Raw genomic sequence first — 18,355 nt, forward strand, 5'->3', positions numbered from 1 at the left:
CACAAAAGCCCTGCTGGGCAAGCCTTGGCCGTCTCCCTGAGGGTCTGCCCTGAGCTTCCACTGCAGTCCAGCAGGGTCTGAGAAGAGCAGAGGGGTCACAGGGAGGGATCTTCCATTAGGTTGCCTGGTGCCCCTCCTAAGGGAAGCTGGAAAGGCAGGTGACATCTCTGCACATGTTTAAGTTGACATTTAATTTAAGAAGTTTTCATTACAGATAGTTACTAAGGGTACAATTTTCAATGCATTGTTAGTAGTGAGATTAAGAAAATGATCCTCAGACCCACTGCAGCAGAACTTTTCCGTGTGCTGTAATTTATAGCCCCCGCCATGATATCATGATGATTCCTGATAGAATGACCCGGTAACTTCCGCACAGTCTGTAAAGGGATTAAGATGTGTTGAGGAGTGTGGGTTCCCCTACCAGCTGCCGTAAGCCCATCTCCCAGTCCCAGCCACACCTCTGTTGTGCAACCGTTTCTTTCTGTATGCTTCTCTTCCAAAGGAGAATGGTGGGATTGGCTGGCTTTCTGGGAGTCTCTTTCCTTGAGGCTGCTTTGAGATTAAACCTGACACATGCTCACAACTTCTTGTTCGAGAAACTGACAGTTGACATTTTAAAATGTGTGTGTTATATTCCTTTTTATTGTAGTAGAATCTAAATACCACAATGAAGTGATACTCAACATTATCTTCATGAAAAATACAGAAATGAGCTGTTTCTGTTTTTGTTTTTTTTTTGGTAGGACTGAGGATTAGACCTAGGGCAGGTCTATATCCTGAGACCTTTCTATTTTTTTTTTTTTTTTTTTGAAACAGGGTCTTGCTTAGTTGCCCAGGCTGTCCTCAAACTTGGGATCTTCCTGCCTCAGCCTCCTGAGTTACCAGGATGACAAGTATGCACTATCATGCCTGGCTAGAAATGAATTATTTTGAACTCTAGAAATATTACATTTTTCCCTTTTTTCCCTCAAATTCGTGATTTTACCCTCCATTTTATCCTAATAGGGTATTTTTCTTTCTTTCCTTTTTTTTAAACAACTGAACATTTAAAATTAATTAGCTTTTCATGATTTTCTAAAGTAAGTGAATTTTTGTGACTATAAGATTCGACTTTTTAAAAAAATTTCTGGGTTGGGCAATAATTACAATTATTTTTACCCACTTGATGCAATGCACAAATATATTACGATTATAATAAATAAGTATTAAATATGTTTAAAATGTTATTGGAACTACATCTCTTAATGAGGGGGCCAGTTTATCTCTTCACCACACTGGACACATCTCCATAAATAGAAATTATTGATAGAAAGAAGGAAGGTTCACCATGAAGTCTATTCTAGCTTTTCATTGTTATGGATATTAGCTCTGAGGAGCATGGTTCCAATCATGAGTTAGATGGACTTGGAAAGAGTTTTGCTATAGTGACCTAACTTGACTCTTGGAACTCCTGAGTTACATTATAAAATCACAGTTTTAAAATATCCATAAGCTGACTTGGTTAGCTACTCTCGCAACTCTTTTGAAGACAAAGAATTAGAAACGCAGATGACTCAAGGATGCCCCTGGCATCAGAGCTCCAGGATTTCAAGCCATGCCTTTTAGCAACCCAAGGTTTTAACCCCATAGTGTAAGGTTAGTTGATTCTGGGTAAAAAAAGAAAGAAAAAGAGCCCTGCCTTGTCCCTTCTGCTCATTTCCACTGTATCTACTTGCTAAATACCAGGCTAATTTCAAGCCTCTGCCTGACGTCACTGACGTGGAGCTGCAAAGGGATGTGTGGTTTCCTCCTGGGCCTGAGTGAGGCTTAGCTAGAACACTGCTTCAGGGTCTTATAGCAAGGTTTGGGGCAGTGACCGATGATGTGATGACAGGGAGTCAGGGGGGTTGGTCTGATCTGAGGGGCCTTGTTAAGGAGGTCAGTTTAGGCATCTTACCCACGGGTGTTGAGGACATCAATTCCTTGACACATCCTGTGTCTGCGTACACTTTGGAAAGGTTGTACCTCGCTTGGGTTCGTGTACAGGGATTTGGAGAAAGAAGGGATGGGGCACAGGCCTTGGAATCAGCCACATCCGGGCTCCGATCCTTCCTCCCTAAGTTATGATGACTGGGAGCTTGGGCACATTGTTTAACTTCTGAGTCTGTTTTCTCTTACAAAATAAAAAGCCGATGCCTACCTTCCTGTGAGAACAGGTGGTAGTATGCACCTGGTGTTCTATCCAGCAGATGCTGAACAGGTGGATACTACTCTCAGAGTCCTTTTTAATTGAGTCAAAGGAAATAGAGGGTAGAGGCTCAGGATAGCAGGAAAGTGGGGAAAAAAACGTAAGTGGGAAACATTGGATCCCTTGCAACTTAGGGTTTACATGGGTCAAAGCAAGTGGCTTTGGTTGTCTTGAAACGTTAGTTTCAGTGGGGAATGTGCAGCTAGTTTCCCTACTTTTTATACACTCCTGCATCTTATGGAACTCAGACATTGGGATCTCTAGTCCATTTGGAAAAACTCGTCCAACAGTGTCAGTAGCTCTCTCAGGGAGTAGAACTCAAGATCCTGGCTAGGTCCAGGATGGTCAGTGACCACGGAACAAAAGGGGCTCCTTCTCAGGTGGTTTCACTGGTTAGCTGGTCCCTGAGGGTTTCATTAGAGTGGGGTTCATGATCCTTCTACTGGCTTGTTAAGAAGGCTTCCCAAAGTTTTGTTTAATGAAGATGAATGGCAAAGAAAAATCCTGTTCATGCTTTATAAACAATTTGGGGCACAACCAATATCTCACACTGTACTTTATTTTTCTTCACAAAATTAACTGGACAGACAAGGAAAGTTGAATAGCAATGTGACATTTTCCTACAACACAAAGTGCCATTATATTTAATGGAAGCCAACCTTAAGTATGCAAAGTAGGCTTATCATATTTTTTTGTATATACAGTGTTGCAGATATCAGCTACCCCTAAAATATATCCATCTGAAAAGCAGCCCATGAAAGGTAACAGTATGAAAATCTTGATAACAAAAGCTTTTGATACAAAAAAACTTATTGCATACTTATATTACTTAAAACAAAAATAACCCCCGTAATTCCAAACAAAAGTACAACTTGGTTGAAAACTAAGATATTAAAATAAACACAACCACCGGGAAAAAAAGAAGCTTCCCCCAAATAAATTTAATCAGCTGTCGATTCTTCAGATGCTATCTTGGAGGAGAAAAACTTAATAAAATGAGCTGGCTGGAGGGTCCGCTGCAGATTTCCCAAATGGCAAGGTGCGTGGCCTTAGAGAGCATCTACACTACAGTCATATTAGTTCACAGTCCCGCGATTTCTGATGAACTAGCCTTTCCATCTTCTAGGGGTGTTCCCATCTTCCATGCTGAGCTTGGAACTCAGAACAACCTTGTCATCCACAGAACTTTGGCTTTAAGTTATTTTCTGGGACAGTCCTGATGAACCGGTACCATCCTGATGAATTATATAATACCATTTGTACTCCATCTGGTTTTCTGGGTGTCCAGTAAGATGCATATTTCAAGGTTGTCCAAAGACACGGAATAGAACCATGCATTGGGTAAGGCTAAGGGCCTTCGATGATCATTTACCCAATTCAGTTTCACATTGTTTTATTTAATTTTATTAAAATTTTTTTTTCTGCATTGTGCATAATAAACACTTAGAAACAGATGTCCCTACCAACCAGAAGGTTGTCATTAAATATCCTGTTGGTTAAAACTGTAAATTTATTGCTTATATACCCGTTGGCCATATCCAGCTTGAAATGTGTACCCCTGCGTTGCTGAGCTGAGCTGACTTTGAACCATGCCACTGCCTCTGGGATCTGAATACCACAGAACTGTAAAACTGTTTCTCATTTGCTGCATTAAGGGCCTTTGCAGAGGCGTCAACCGACCCCAGTAAAAGTGCCTCATACGCCACAGTTCTGGCTATTCTGAAAAACTCGACTCCCTGGTCCAAGCTTGGGAATGTTATGCACATTTAAAAATTCTTCTTCCCTCCCACCCTCATAACAAATGTTCTTTGTCTTGTAATAATAATAATTTAAAAAAAAAATCCCTGAAAGATCCAAATTGAATAACAATACAGATCTGACTGGAACCTTCAAAAGCCTGACAATGTAGAACTGTATTTCTTAAAAAAGTGTGCAACCACATTTGTCTGGACTGCAACAGACACCACAGAGTAAGATCAGATAGAATTTCAACTGACTCCCTAATTTCCTTAGACTGGCTTGTATTTCAAGCCCTTCCTGTTTTTTCCTGATAGAGTAGGTGTACATTACTAACTCTAAGTGATAAGAAAGTATAAAAACAGCCACTACCTTCAAAGTACAATTGGAATTAGAGTTGAAGGTCACATTAATAAATTATTTTAGTACAAGTTGAATCCTAAGTGTAGACTCCTTGCCCTTTTTTCCATCTGGTATACTTGATGTGAAAGCTAGACCTGTGTTGGGATTGCCATAATTATTTACATTTAATCTTGATTGTTATTAACTCCTCTTGATTTATAAGCACTTTCTTCAATGTTCCCACTGGGCCAGAGCCAGGCCTTTAGATGGTAAGCAATAAGCATTTACCTAAAAGTCACATATGAAGGAAGGCCGGCCACACCTGAGCATGCAGAGACAGGTGAGCGGGGCAGAGGATGTTGGTGTTTTGCTCAAACATATAAAGGGACTTCCTTATTTCTAAAATGTGGTTTTAATCCGATTCTTAAGCCTACAGAAATGTCAGCTCCTGCAGAATCTTCCAGGTGAACTGCTGGCTACAGCATATACGAGCAGTCCTTTGGGTCTCTCTTTCAGAAACAGTGCCCATGCAGGAAGGCTTCGGGAGCCCTGGAAGGTTCTGGGACCTTCTTCTGGTGGGTTCCTTTTTAGAGTCTTGGATCCCAATTTGGGAAGTGTGTGTGTTCTACTTTATGTTCACCCTGGGCAACTTAGAGCACATTCCTTCTCATGCAGAAAGGGGGGCTCAGATCGAGGTGTGAATCCCTTCTCAACACGAAGGGTATCAGAACCAGTCTCTGTTGTCCGTTTGCAAAATAATTTGAGACAAAAAAGAAAGAAAGAAATGACTAGATGAGGCTTTCATATACATTCATTGCTTTCTAACATGTTTTTAACAACAAGAAAAAATGCAAAACGAACTATTCTTATATTGAGTTTAGCTGCAATACTTGTACAGTTCTGGGGTCAGGTGACTGCGTATGTTTACCTTTAAAACCAGATGACAAAACCCCAGAGCCAAAGAAAACCAACGTTAGGCCGCTGTGACCTTTTTTTTAATATATATATATATATATATACATTTTTTCAAATACTCTGCAAATCCCAGTTTGAACAATAACAACAACAACAAAAGACAAACAGGTTTTATATTAAAAATATCCACGTTCTTCATTGTTACTTCTAAAGCAGCTCAGAGGGTCTCGCCACTTGGAGTGAGCTGGAAACAGACTCCATTAAGATGCTCTTGGCAGGATAGCAGCACAGGGTTTGATTTTCCATATTCATCACCTGGAGAATGTAAACCTTTCATAAAATAATATTTCACTTAAGAATCAGGATCATTCAAAGGTCTGGTCCTCTTGTTCCCTGAGGCCCACCAGGGAGGTGTGGCTCCACACCACAGGGCTCTTGCTTTCTGGGTGAAGTGTGAGCGCCACTGGGTTTCAGGAAGGGCCTGAAGGACAGCCACAGAGAAGGGCCCTGTGGAAGGAGAGCGGGAGGGCTTTGGGTAGGTCTGCATGGAAACAGGACACATAAAGCAGCTCTCTAAAGGTCAAACCGTCGCAGCCAGATTCTCATCCTTTGCTCATTTCCCATCTGGGTTTTCAAATGAATGAAGCTCTCAGGTTTAACCAAACACGCCTGTGATCTTAGGTAACATGCGTCCAGATGCCGAATTGCCCAGGAGCAAGTCGACCTTCAAGAGACAAGGTCAAAGCACAACAGACTTATCCACCAGGAATGCACAGAAATGCACATGACTTGGTGAACACCAAGCTCCTCGGTGCCAGTGACATCCAGGGCTTCTTATGTAGCCGAGACTCAGGCTTAGCCCACCTCTTCACAAATGCTTCTGAAGAATCAAAAGACAAAAAAAAAAAAATAAAAGAAATCTCATATGGAAAATCATCACTTTTGTTAAAAGAGTGTAGAGGCGATAACTAAATAGGAGTTTTAAAAAATGCTGAGATGCATGTATTTTCTTAAAAAGCAGCTTTCGAAATATCGACCACAGCATTAAACATTGAATAGTACATTCCATAGTTAACACAGATAAATGGTATATAAGTGACAATGCCACAAAGTTATTCCACCAGTGCCTCCTGGCTGATTCTAAACTTGGAAAAAAAATATTTTCTAGTTTATTATCCAGAGATCTCACTTCTTTTGCTAGTTCTCTATAGTTTACCACCTTTTTTTTTTTTTCTTCATTTATTTTAATGCCCCAGGATGTGCAGATAATTCCCACATTCTACACCTGGAGCTTCCCCCACCCCACCCCCACCACCCATAAGGTTTTCAAATAAAACCAATCGACAATGACAAGATAATGTTTTACATGTAAATCCATAGACATAGAGCAATTAACCCATGGCACCTCTTTTCAACTCATTTTACCTCTCTTCCTTTAGGACTTACGACCCTCCCCAAAGTCATTGAAAGCCTTGCTTTAAACTACCCAGACAAGCTGGGGCCACCACGCCCTGTGCAGCAGCCTAAAGGGCCTCAGCCTTCTCCTTCCCTCACACCTGTGGGGGCTGCGGCCCCAGCCCTCAGCATGTCCCTCTGCTAGGAAAGGCACAGGGCCGTTTCCTTCCTTCCTCGGGGACCAATGTCTTCAGAAGGGGCGTGGCTCCCGGGATCCCCCTTCCACGCCCCAGGTGGAAAGGGACCAACTGGGAGGGCGTGAGGCCTGGCTAGTCCCACTATTGCTCTTTCTTGACAGCTCCGTCAGCTCCCACACGGGGAGGCCACGCTGCTCTGCTGAACACCTCCGAGGAGACCAGCAAGTGCCCAAGCTCAGCCTTTGGCCTCCAGGCGGGGACACAGGGAGGTTCTGCAGGAGTCAGTCTCTTAAACGCAGGCACTTGTGGCTGCCTGATGCTCTGGGTGACTGCCGCCTTCCTGATGCCCAAGAAGTCACCGAAACATCCACCTCCTTGAATGCAGAGGATTCTGGTTCCTGCTCAGACAGAGCCAGGATGTAGAGGGGGCGTGTATCCAAAATATATGAATAGACACAATCAGGGCTTAAGGTACTGGATGATCTTGTATAAACTGCTAAAATGCTTCTCGGCACAATTGGTAGCTTAAAAAAATACTTTCCTATGGTTTAAGGGCATTTTTCTCACCACTGTCCTTCGGCGGGGAAGTCTCCGCGGGCACCACATCTATCTCAAGTTCCCAGTTTCTGTCCTCTGACTGGCTATGTACCATGTGAGTCACATGCAAAGTGTCTGTTCTTTAGGCCAGGGACAAATGGACTTCCCTCGAAGCACCCTGCCTCTGTAATGTCACAGCCCCCAGGACCCATAAATGCAAGTCGAAGGAATGCCTTCGGCCCAACCTCCAGCAGCCAGAACCCCGGCTTCTCGGCGGTCAGTTTCCTTGTCCATCCGTTTGCTGTTCACATGACGGGCTAGTCCACTCAACGTGGAAAATCACTCTCGTTTTGGGGCACACCAACAGGTGGAACCGCAGGAAGTGATCCTTGGCAATTAGTTGTCGGGTTTCCAAAGATGAGAGTTTTGATGGGACTGTCTTAAATAAATAAATCTTTTTTCTTAATAATGTAAAAAATAAATGATATTTCCCTTTGGCAGTAAATAGCTGATTCGACGTTTTGCCTGAAAGCTGTGTGTGTGTGTGTGTGCACGCGCGTGTGTGTGTGTGTTGTATTTGCTTTCCTTTAAAGATACCGTAACTTCATGATGCATCACTGATGATGCATATCATGTCTACTGCTTTAGTGAACCTTTTGCATATTTGTTTGGGGCAGGCCTGCAGACTTCACTTGTGGCCCAGGTAGGCACCCAGGGTGATGCAGGCTCCCACCAGGGCCAGGCTGAGCAGAGTCTTCAGAGACAGCCAGGAGAAGTCGTACAGGGGCCGCACGCTGGGGCCATACAGCTCCACAAAGGCATCCTGCATGGGGGAGAGGCGGGAAGGAAAAGGAAGAGCGTTAGAAGGAGGAGTTCAGAGAACGCCACCTTACAGAGGGGAGGCGTCCTGCCAGAACAGCCTGGGCATCCTGAGAAGGGCGAGAGGGAGAGGAGAAATGCTCTGGAGGCAGTGGTTGGAAACTACTTTCACTCATTCAGAAAGTATCTTACTGGGACCTGTTTACAAGATAGTCACCTTACAGATATGGGCAGTGCATACAACAGGCTAAAAGTTCTACCTCATGAAGCTTCTATTTAGTGGAACAGGGCAGACTCACACGAAATAAATATCACACTGCATATCAGGTACTGGAGAGTGCGTGGTAGGTAGAAAAGTAAAACAACAAAGACGGTTAGAAAATACTGGAGGTTTTGCAACTTCAGCTAGCATGCCATTCATAAGAAGAACCCAATGTAGCAACAGCGATGACCACCATACCACACTTGATGTATGCCAGGCACTGTACTGGAAGCCTAGTATACATGACCATTTTTTATTGTTCATACAGATCTTAATTTCATGTTTTCCTGTTCTGAAGATGAAAAAAAAAGTGCCTGCTTTTTGTAAAAGGTGTCATGAGTCACAGGACAGAATGGCCCAGGACAAGCCCTTCATGGCCGCAGCATGCAATGTGGATGGTCAACTGAGTTCACCTTTAGAAACATATTAAAAATCATAACTGAACAAGTAGATAAGAATTTATGTAAAAGGTTATATATCATAATATTGTTTATCACGACCATATAAACATCTGCCACTCCCAGAGGTCAAGGGCAAGCGTAATAAATAGCAGCACCAGGATTTGGACGTAGGTGGAAAGCAGTGCCCTTCACTCCACTGCCCATTTTGGCTGACAGCAGCTCTGTGAGTGTGCCTGCTCCAGAAGCTGCTGAGTTGCTGGACACGGGCTGCTTGACCGGTGGGTGCCGAGCCTTGGGATGCAGGGAGGTTCTTCCTGGGAACGGAAGCTGTTGGAGGGTTTTTCTCATGGGTGGCCGGACAGGACAACCACAAGCCTGTCTTTAACTCAAGTCATGAGGTCCACAAAGTATGGGTCAGTGGTGTGTCACTGGACACATGGGTTCCAGGGGAAGACAGGGACTTGTCTTCCACTCCTGTGGCTGCATCTGGAGTCTACAGAATGCTGTAGCAAAGCTCCCTGGCTGGACTGCCTCAGAATACAAATCCCTGAATGCTATTAGGACCCAATGACTATTTGGGCAATTCCCTGAATGAACATTTAGAGATGCAAATCAGTAAATAAATTCTCTTTTTGCTTTGTGTGACTTAATCAGGTCTGAAGACATGAAAATGAGATATGGTTCCACATTGTTCCAAGCCACCTTAAATCAAAGCCTAAAATTTTGTTACAGGAAATAGTAAGTGTCTTGATTTTGGGCATCACTATGGGGAGGAGGTTGTAACAATGTTGAGAGAGTTTTTGTTTGTGGGGACCAGTATTGTAGTGGGAGGACCAAGGATCATCTTTGTCTCCTCTGCAACCCTGGAAATATTGTAAAAGCTTAGCAAATATTTGTTTAATAAATGGTTAATGCTTTCTGAATTCAGTCTTTGGTTTGTGTTTGGCCTAACACTTCACCCAGATGCATATTAATCTGTAATTATTCCTTCTATATGAAAGAACCTCTGGGAATCCAGGAGAGGTCCTGAAGGGAAGATTTAAGACATTTTTAGGGGGAACTTCTTGCATCATTAGCTATAAATTTATGGTTATTTTTCATGCATGTATAATATTCTGCCATATATATATATATATATATATATATATATATGCCATACGTTTTATTTTGGGGTACTGGGGATTGCACTCAGGGACACTCGACCACTGAGCCACATCCCCAGCCCTATTGTGTATTTTATTTAGAGACAGGGTCTCACTGAGTTGCTTAGCATCTTGCTTTTGCCAAGGCTGGCTTTGAACTTGTGATCCTCCTGCATCAGCCACCAGAGCTGTAGGGATTATAAGCATGCGCCACCATGCCCAACTTATATGCCATACTTTTAACAAATTTTATTCAGGTTGTTTTTAACTTTGGCTATTGTAAACAATATTTCGATATATCTTTGTACACAAATTGCTGTCTATTTGTTCAGTTGTGTTTTTGAAGTAAATTCCTAGAAGCAAACTCAGCTGATTCGCCATTCTGAAGGGTTCGGGCCGAGCCGGCCGTCCTCCCTCTCTCATGGGCTGCTCTGTGACAATGGCATCTTTGACATGCAAGGGTCAGGATGGTGGGTCCCACTGAGGTGATACTGCTCCCCACGGGACGTTTGGCAATGTCTGGAAAGTGTTTGGTTTTCACATGGGTGGGGGACCTACTTGCATTTGGTGGGTAGAGGCCAGGGATACTGTCCAGTCTCCGTGATGCACAGGATAACCCACCACGAAGAACTATCCAGCCCCCAAAGCCAATAGGTGGAGGTTGAGAAACCCCAGTTTCAAGGAAGCCCTGTGGTCATGGAGCACAGGTGGACAGACAGTCCTCCTATGTGTCCACGTGCTGGTCAACAAGGGGAGCTGGAGTCCATTATCTGCTCAGCAGCTGGCTGTTGGGGAACTCTGGAGGTCCTAGGCTTTTACCAGGAGAGGGCGCAAAGGATTCCTTCTTCTTTTATATATCAACAACTGTTAAAAATGTCTAAATTTGAGTCCTAGAAGAACCAGGCCCTGAGCATGAGAGAGAGGCACATTTAGTGCTCTTGGTGTGCAGCTGGGGTGTCACTGTGATCATCTGCAAGGACCAGCCTTCTCTGGGCAGACTCTGCATCTCACAAGAGCATCCAGGTTGGCAGACACAGCTGTGAACATCTGTCCTCCTCCTCATTTCTTCTCTTGGAGGGAGGCCGACGGGCAGGGCGAGAACCCTGCAGCCCAGCCAAATGTCGCCTGATCTGTTCAGGGCACCGGCATGGCTGTCTGCCATCTAGCTTGACTCTGAGAACATCAAGGTCGAGTCCTGAATCCTTTTAGTCACCAAAAGAGTTTTCTTAGACAAAACGAGACTCAGATTAAGCCTCTGTCCATCTGATTTTCTTGGACATGGAGCCATTATGGGAAAGCAGGCAGGGACTCCAGGTGGCATTTCCCCCAAAATGCTGGGTCCGCAGTACTGGGAGGCTGAAGAGATGCCAACCCATGTGCCCTGGCCTACCGGAGCTGGGTAACTCCTCGGGGCCTCACACCAACTATGGTGCTTCTAATGGACCATACAAGTTACCTCTCACACGCTACAAAGAAAACTGTCATTTTGGGAGAGAAGAGCTAAATCAGTATCTCTTGGCCCTAAGAAGGGTGCTTAGGTGTGTCGCAGCCCGGGGGTCTGGGAAAAGCACTGAACTTGGTCCAGGCAAAAGGCAGGCTCTGATTTCTATGAATTTACGGCCTTGAGCAAATTACCCAACCCCAAGCCTTGTTTACTTCCCCAATGACCATGAAATTGGTGGTTGGGAGGATTAATGTTGGTCGCTCCAAGCCGTCTGTCAGCGTGGTCCAGGATGGAACTAGTGAAGCATTAACAACTCGTTCTGGAGCCTGCCCTCGGGGACCAGCTCTGCACCTCCTCCACCTGCCCTTGCCCTCCGAGGCTGTGGTTCTGAGGATGCTTGGTGACTTCTAAAGAGATGATGAGTTAAAACGCACACGCTCCACGTTCTGGTTGAGGATGGGAAGTGACAGCGAAGTCCCCCTATAAGTTGTGGATTCTCAGTCCCGTTGCAGGATAGGGGTGGTGGTGAACCATTTAGTCCCTGGAGGTTGAGCCTGGCCCCCGACTTTGACTCCAAGGGCACAAAGGAGACCCTGTGGTTTCAGGACTGAACATCTCGGAGGCCACTTTCAGAGGGAATCTTCTTGCTTTTTCAAACATCCTGATCAGGGCGATTTCCGAAGTCTGTTTGAACAGCCTGTCGTTACTTGTTTAAGTTTGAAAGCTGTTTTAAATAAACACAAGCTCATTTTATGTATTAAAAGCAACAATGAGCGGGGGAAAAAACCTGGGCCATCATCATGTGATTCTGACAAAATCCCTGTCCAAATATTTAGGGGCACAGCATCCCTCACTAGTGTCAGGGCTAGTGAGGGTCACAGCATCTCAGGGATGTGCCCAGGCTCCCACTCGAGGGCCCCTTTGGGCCCTTGGCTGGGCCCTCACCTCCGACAAGAGGCAGCAGGGCTCCAGCTTGGGGGCAACTGCTTCTTCCCAGAGTTGAAATTCAGAGGCCACAGATGGTCTCAGTCTGGATTTCACTCAAGGTGGCCCAGGCGGGTAAATCTGCAGCCTCAGATCATTGCTGTGAGGTTGGCGGGAAGCCAAGGAGGTGTAGACTGGAACAGGTCGTTGCCAAGACTCCTCGGCTCACAAGGTTCCTCGTCCCCTGCCTCTGGACCGTCGTGGAGCATGGTGGGTCTTTCTCTTCTTCTCCTTTCTCTGTCTCTCTCTCTCAGGCACATGCTACACATGCACACCACCTCCCTTGAGGAAGCCCACCCTCACATTTTCCTTTTCCACTTGGAACCCTTCAAAAGGTGTCATCTAAATTTGATTGCAAGTGAAATGAGATTTTTTAAAAACAAATCAGCTTGGTGAAAATGGAATAGATGTAATACTGAAAGCCGAAAAGGATGCGGCTGGGCTGAGGGTGGGCAGCCAGGATGCTCTTACATCATCTGTGGGATCCATGAAGGGTAAATGGAGGGACCCTCTACATTTGGTGATGTTTACCAGGAGGCTTAAAAAATATTACCTTTTTTATTAGTAATCCCAATTCTAGTTATTTACCTTGAAAAAAATAATAAAGTACCCAGGTTATACATAATAATAATATCCTGGAAGCAACTTTCAATACCTGAAAATATGATTGACACATCCATTCCACTGAATACTATTGCTCTTTATGAAATCACTTTAATATATACCAGATTATAACAATGGCGATGTCTAATATCCTCCCCCATATGACTCCGTCCCATGACAAGCCTCAGCTAGGCTTCCCGGTATCGCTAGAGACAATCACCCACCACGGGTGCAGTCCTAGATTCTTGGTTTTCAAACCACGGAGCAATTCCTTAGCCTGGGTCAGATCTCTTCTGTGTCCTTTTCTGTGACCTTTCCACATGGCCCCCACTTTTCTCACACGTCCCCCACACCTCGTAGCAGCTCATGTTACCCTTTTCTTCTCTGAGCAAATTGGAGCCAGTGGGCATAAGTCACCGAGCTCCTCTCCTGGGCACCTGCTCACCTCCGCCTTCCCTGGTTCTTCACGACTCCTTTCCACCCATGATTCCACTGGCTCTCCTTGCTTCTGGAACCTGCCTCTACCAACTGTCCCTGCTCTCAACTACAGTTCCAACCTGCACCTTCCTCTGTCTCCTCTCCCACGGCATCCACATGCTCAACTATCTGTGCTGACCTGCAGACCACCCTGACCACCACCTGCCTTTCCCCTTCCAGCAAGCTGCGACTCTGCTCACCAGCTCCCTTCCCTCCCCACGGGAACCCACCCAATCGGGTTTGTTCCTCTCTGTGCCTCCAAGACCCCCACGGAGGCCATGAACGCCTTCCATGTGGTGAGCTCCCCCAGGTGATTTTCAGGGACCTCACTGGGTGCCTTCGCCCGCGGCACCCTTCCAGTGCACATGCACACCACCTCCCTTGAGGGAGCCCACCCTCACAGCCCACCCTCACAGGACCCTGCTCTCTTCGGCCTCCTCCGACCTCCTGAAGAATTTCTTGACTGTCTCCTTCCTGGGCATCTCCTCCGCCCGCCCTGATCTGATGCCCCTGGCTTCTGTCTGGACCATCTTTTCTCTCTTTGCCAATCTCCTCCCCCTCCTCATTGTAAATGCTGGTCCTATAATGAGATCTCTGAGATCTTTATGTCGGGGCCCCACCTTGTATTCTAACGGCCAGACTCCCACTCCAGCTGCTTCCTAAGATGACCCACAGGAAGTCACACTCGGCCAGCATCACCCTCCTAGCACGCTGGCCTCTCCTGCTCTCATCGTGCCCTTCCTCATCCCCACTTCACTCATCAGTAAATCCCACTGGTGTGGGCTGGGACCCCAGACCCTAAAACAGAGATTGAATGTAAGCAGTTTATCTGGGAGGTGATGCAAGGACACCGCAGCAGAGGAGTGGGGACAGGGGACAGAACAGGGAAAGCAGCCAGGCAGGAACCGTCTCACCCAGCAAGGGACTGCTGCTGGCACCGGAGCCGACTCCCGTGGGGAAGTCTGGCTGGGGTAGGATGGGCGTCTGCGATCACCCCACAGAGGGGATGGCGTGCACCGGCTGAAGGCTGCTCCTGCCTGGGCATCAATGCTGCAGCACTCCCAGCCCATCCGTGCCAGGGAGGCAGGCTCCAGGGGTCCGAGGACGCCCTGGGGAAGAGATGCAGATGCCCCCTCCCTAGCTGGAGGTGGAGTTAGTGAACACTGCAGGGTAAGGGAAGGGGACAGGATGGGGAAGAGGGTGCAGTGGGAGGGAGGGAGGGACACTCCCCACTGCAGAGGAGAGCCCTCTCCACGAGGCCAGGGAAGTGGCGATTCTCTTGACATCAGACTTGGCTCTGAGCGAAAGGGGAAGCTAGCACACGCGAGGAAGTGAGGACTTTTTTCTACCTGAATAAAGCAGCTGGTGAGGAAGTGACTCCATTTCCCCCTTATCATAGCCTGGGCAGGATTTCCTCTGCAGCCACATTGTGCTGAATGAGCCTCGAGGGTTCCGTCTGCCTGCTGGGCAGGGTGGCTTTGGCAGTTGCATGCCTGCTCCTCTCCCCTGTGACTCTTCCTCCCGCACCGCACCCCCCTTCACTCCCAAAATATTGGTTCCAGGTTTAAGGAAAAAGGAAAGAGAAAAAATAACCCTTGAGCATATAACTGAAGGCCACTGCGCAGCTGTCTGGCCCTGAGGTTGCCAGCCTCCAGGCTCCAGGCGTGAGAAGCACCTCTCCCCCTCCCCCAGGCTTCCAAGGTTGGCTCCCCAAAGCCTTCTCCAGCGAAAGGGGTTGGTTAAGAGGAACTCTGAGCCCAGCGGAGCGGGGAGTTGAATCACAGGCCAACATACAATGAAACCCAATCTTAAGCGTCATTTGGATGTAGCTAGAAACCTGCGGGACAAATGGCAGGAGATGAAAAACCCCAACAAAACAAAAACAAAACTTGTCTGCCTACCCCGGTTGGTCCAGTGAAGTCTTGGTGTGTTGTGTTATGCAAATTTAGCTGAGCATGCAAATAAGGCCAGGGACCGGGAGCCAGAGAGGTTGAGAAGTGAGAAGCCCACATGGCCGCTTCCTTTCTTGAGCAGAACACAGTTTGAAAATCATTTGCAAAGCTGTCTTTGATGCTCCAGAGGATCTGCAGGGACAGGGCCAGATCCAAGGATAACTGGCCATGTCCACCTGCTAGAGGAGACCCGAGCCCAGAGCTGGGCCAATCCCCAGGGCAGTCTCAGAGGATTCCTTAGCCTGGTGCCACGCAGCTAGGAGGTGCTACCCAGAGAGAAGCAGATCCCCTGATGCTACAGAAGTTATGCAAATACCAAAGGGAGGGTTACCCAGCCACCTGCAGGCTCAGGTCCCTCCCTCAAGGAGGTGATCAGTCCAGGACTGCAAAAGACATCCATAGAAATGGGGGAAGAAATGCACATCTAGCACAGTGTGCTAAAATGTGTTGATAATTATGCTCTTTGGCTCATCAGGTTGGACTAATAAGCCCTGACAAGAGGTGGACGCCTATCAATAGCAGACCCAAATCCCCTTTCAGCTTGCTTATTCACCCAGTCACCAGACACTCTTGCATGGCCCTGAGGAATCTTGAGGTTAAATAAGACACGGGCCCTGCCCTGCCATACTTAATGGTAATATTCTAATACTCCACAGTTGCTTTAATGGGCGTGAGTTGCCCCAGTCCCAGGAAGCACTGTGTGTGTGTGTGTGTGTGTGTGTGCACGCACGCGCAGGCCCACCTGTCCTGCAGGGCCCTGCCCGTGCTGCTCCTCAGGTGAGAGCAGGCTGCGGAGGCTTGGGGAGGGCACTTTCCCTGGCATCTCGGGCTCACCAAGGCCCCAGGAACCTGCCCTCCAGTGTTTTGGCTTCAGAACAAAGTTTCTTCCTTTTTTTTCCTTACCTTCCTCATTCCACGGCCTTCTTTTCTGGCTGGAGCCGTGGAGGGCCCTGCATTTTCTGGCACTGAGATCTTTCTCGCTTTGGGCTTTGGATATTTCACTTTCTGACACTGTGTTGAGTATGGGACTGTGGGGAGCCAAACACCTTCACGATCACAACTAATGATTAAAAAGATAACCAGCCCAATTGAAAAATGGGTGAGGCGTTTGAACAGACATTTCACCTTGAAAAGACGCTCGAGATCATTCGTCATCAGGGAAATGACCATCAAAGCCACAATGAGATATCACTTCAGACCTAATGACATGATTGTAGTTTTTTTTTTTAAAAAAGGACAATAACAAATGTGGGTAAGGAAGTAGAGAAACTGAAAACCTCACATCGATAAAATGGTACAGTTACTAAAAAAAAAAAAAAAAAACCTGGTGGTGGTTCCTCAAAAAGTTGAAAACAGAGTTACCACATGACCCAGCAAGTCAATTCCTAGATATATATACCCAAAGTAATTGAAATATATGTTCACACAAAAACTTGTACATGCATATTCACATCAGTATTACTCATAGTAGCCCCTAAGTGGCAATGACCCAAATATCTATTAACTGGATGAAAGGACTAACAAAATGTGGTCTACCCATGCAATAGAATATTATTCAGCCATTAAAAGGGATGAAGCACTGATCGTCGCTACAACTACCAGTGAATCTTGGAAACATCACACTGAATGAAAGAAGCCCCTCTCAGAAGGCAGTGTGTGTGTGTGTGTGTGTGTGTGTGCAGGCACATGCGTCCTGCAGGGCCTGGCTGGGAGGGCAAGGAGTGGTGATGAAAAAATACCGATGGGTTCAGAGTCTGGAGAATATGCTCAAAACCAATGAACTGATCTCTTTAAATCTCCATTTATAAACCCTGAATATATGTCTTGCACTCCATGGAGCTCCTTTTATACCATGTGGAAATGGACAGAAGTGCTAGCTTCTTCTGTAAGCCCTGCTCCCACGTGCATGGGGGAGGGGAGTCCTTGGGTTAGAAGCTTTGCACCACTGTCCCCTTCAAACAAAAAAAACAAAAACCCGTCAAAGAGAACGTAGGTGGTGGCGTGGGGGGTGAAAGTGACTTGGACAAGAAGTCGGGCAGCCAAGTGCCTGTCTGGGCCTCCCCCGTGGGAGGTGAGCTGCTTCCTTTTCTCCTGGCTGTAGATTTCCTTCATCTGAGAACTGCCCCACCGTCGGGGGGGGGGCTACGCTGCAGTTTTGTGCGTCCTTTAACCCACACCTGGCCTCGAACTGCCTTGTGCTCTGCTCCTCTGCTGCGCCTCCTGGCTTCTCCTCTCTCTAGCAGGTAGCAAGCTGCTGTGCCCTTGACGTGTGTCTGCGCTTGCAGTCTCTTTGCTTTATGAGCAAAGCCAGGTTATTAGTCCCCTAGGCCCTTCCTTGGCCACCCCCACACCCCCATCTGTCACACCAGTTTTTAAGTAATGGGGTCTCATTATGTTTGCCCAGGCTGGTCTTGAACTCCTGGCCTCAAGTGATCCTCCTGCCTCAGCCTCCCAAGTTGGGATTACAGGCACGAGCACCATCATGCCTGGCTCTCACGCCCCCTTTCATCGGAACTAGAGAAGCTGCTGTGCCTCAGAGGGGAAAGCAGGTGGGACGTTTTGCTTGTCCTCAGACAGGGCTCGCCAAGGCCTGGAGTGAGCTGGGGATGCCTCTCGTGGACCAGCCTCTGGAACAGCTCCAGCTGCCGTCAATCTTGGGGTCTGGAGCTAAGGTGTGGTTACGGCCCTCATTACCGGCTCTCCGGTGTCCAGCCCTGTCCACTCCTGCACGTGAGCATGAACACCATCACTGAGCACCCCGCGAGATGGAATGTGGCTCAGGGCGGGTGAATGTGCTCTCCCTGTAGGTCACTATTTGCGCCTGGCACTTGGTGTCCCCGGTGCTGCTCCGGGGCCTGCTCTGTGCGGTGTGGCCAAGCCTACCACCCCTACGCCTGCCGCTGCAAGAGTTAATTCATGAA

The 18,355-nt window shown here is 47.0% G+C and overlaps 1 protein-coding gene across 1 annotated transcript in view; it reads right to left on the bottom strand.

The window, feature by feature from the left end:
• Positions 1 to 2,768: 2,768 nt before the first annotated feature.
• Bcl2 (BCL2 apoptosis regulator) overlaps positions 2,769 to 18,355 on the bottom strand; it is a 167,103-nt gene continuing 151,516 nt past the window's right edge. The window contains exon 3 of the mRNA XM_046428231.2: positions 2,769 to 8,173. Coding sequence (XP_046284187.1) covers positions 8,039 to 8,173 — 135 coding nt within the window. The 3' untranslated portion in view covers positions 2,769 to 8,038. The remainder of the gene's footprint in view (positions 8,174 to 18,355) is intronic.

Source organism: Marmota monax, unplaced genomic scaffold, assembly GCF_021218885.2.
Source record: "Marmota monax isolate L192 unplaced genomic scaffold, Marmota_monax_Labrador192_F-V1.1 WCK01_AAM20220418_F8-fsc00201, whole genome shotgun sequence".
Taxonomy (NCBI): Eukaryota; Metazoa; Chordata; class Mammalia; order Rodentia; family Sciuridae; genus Marmota; species Marmota monax.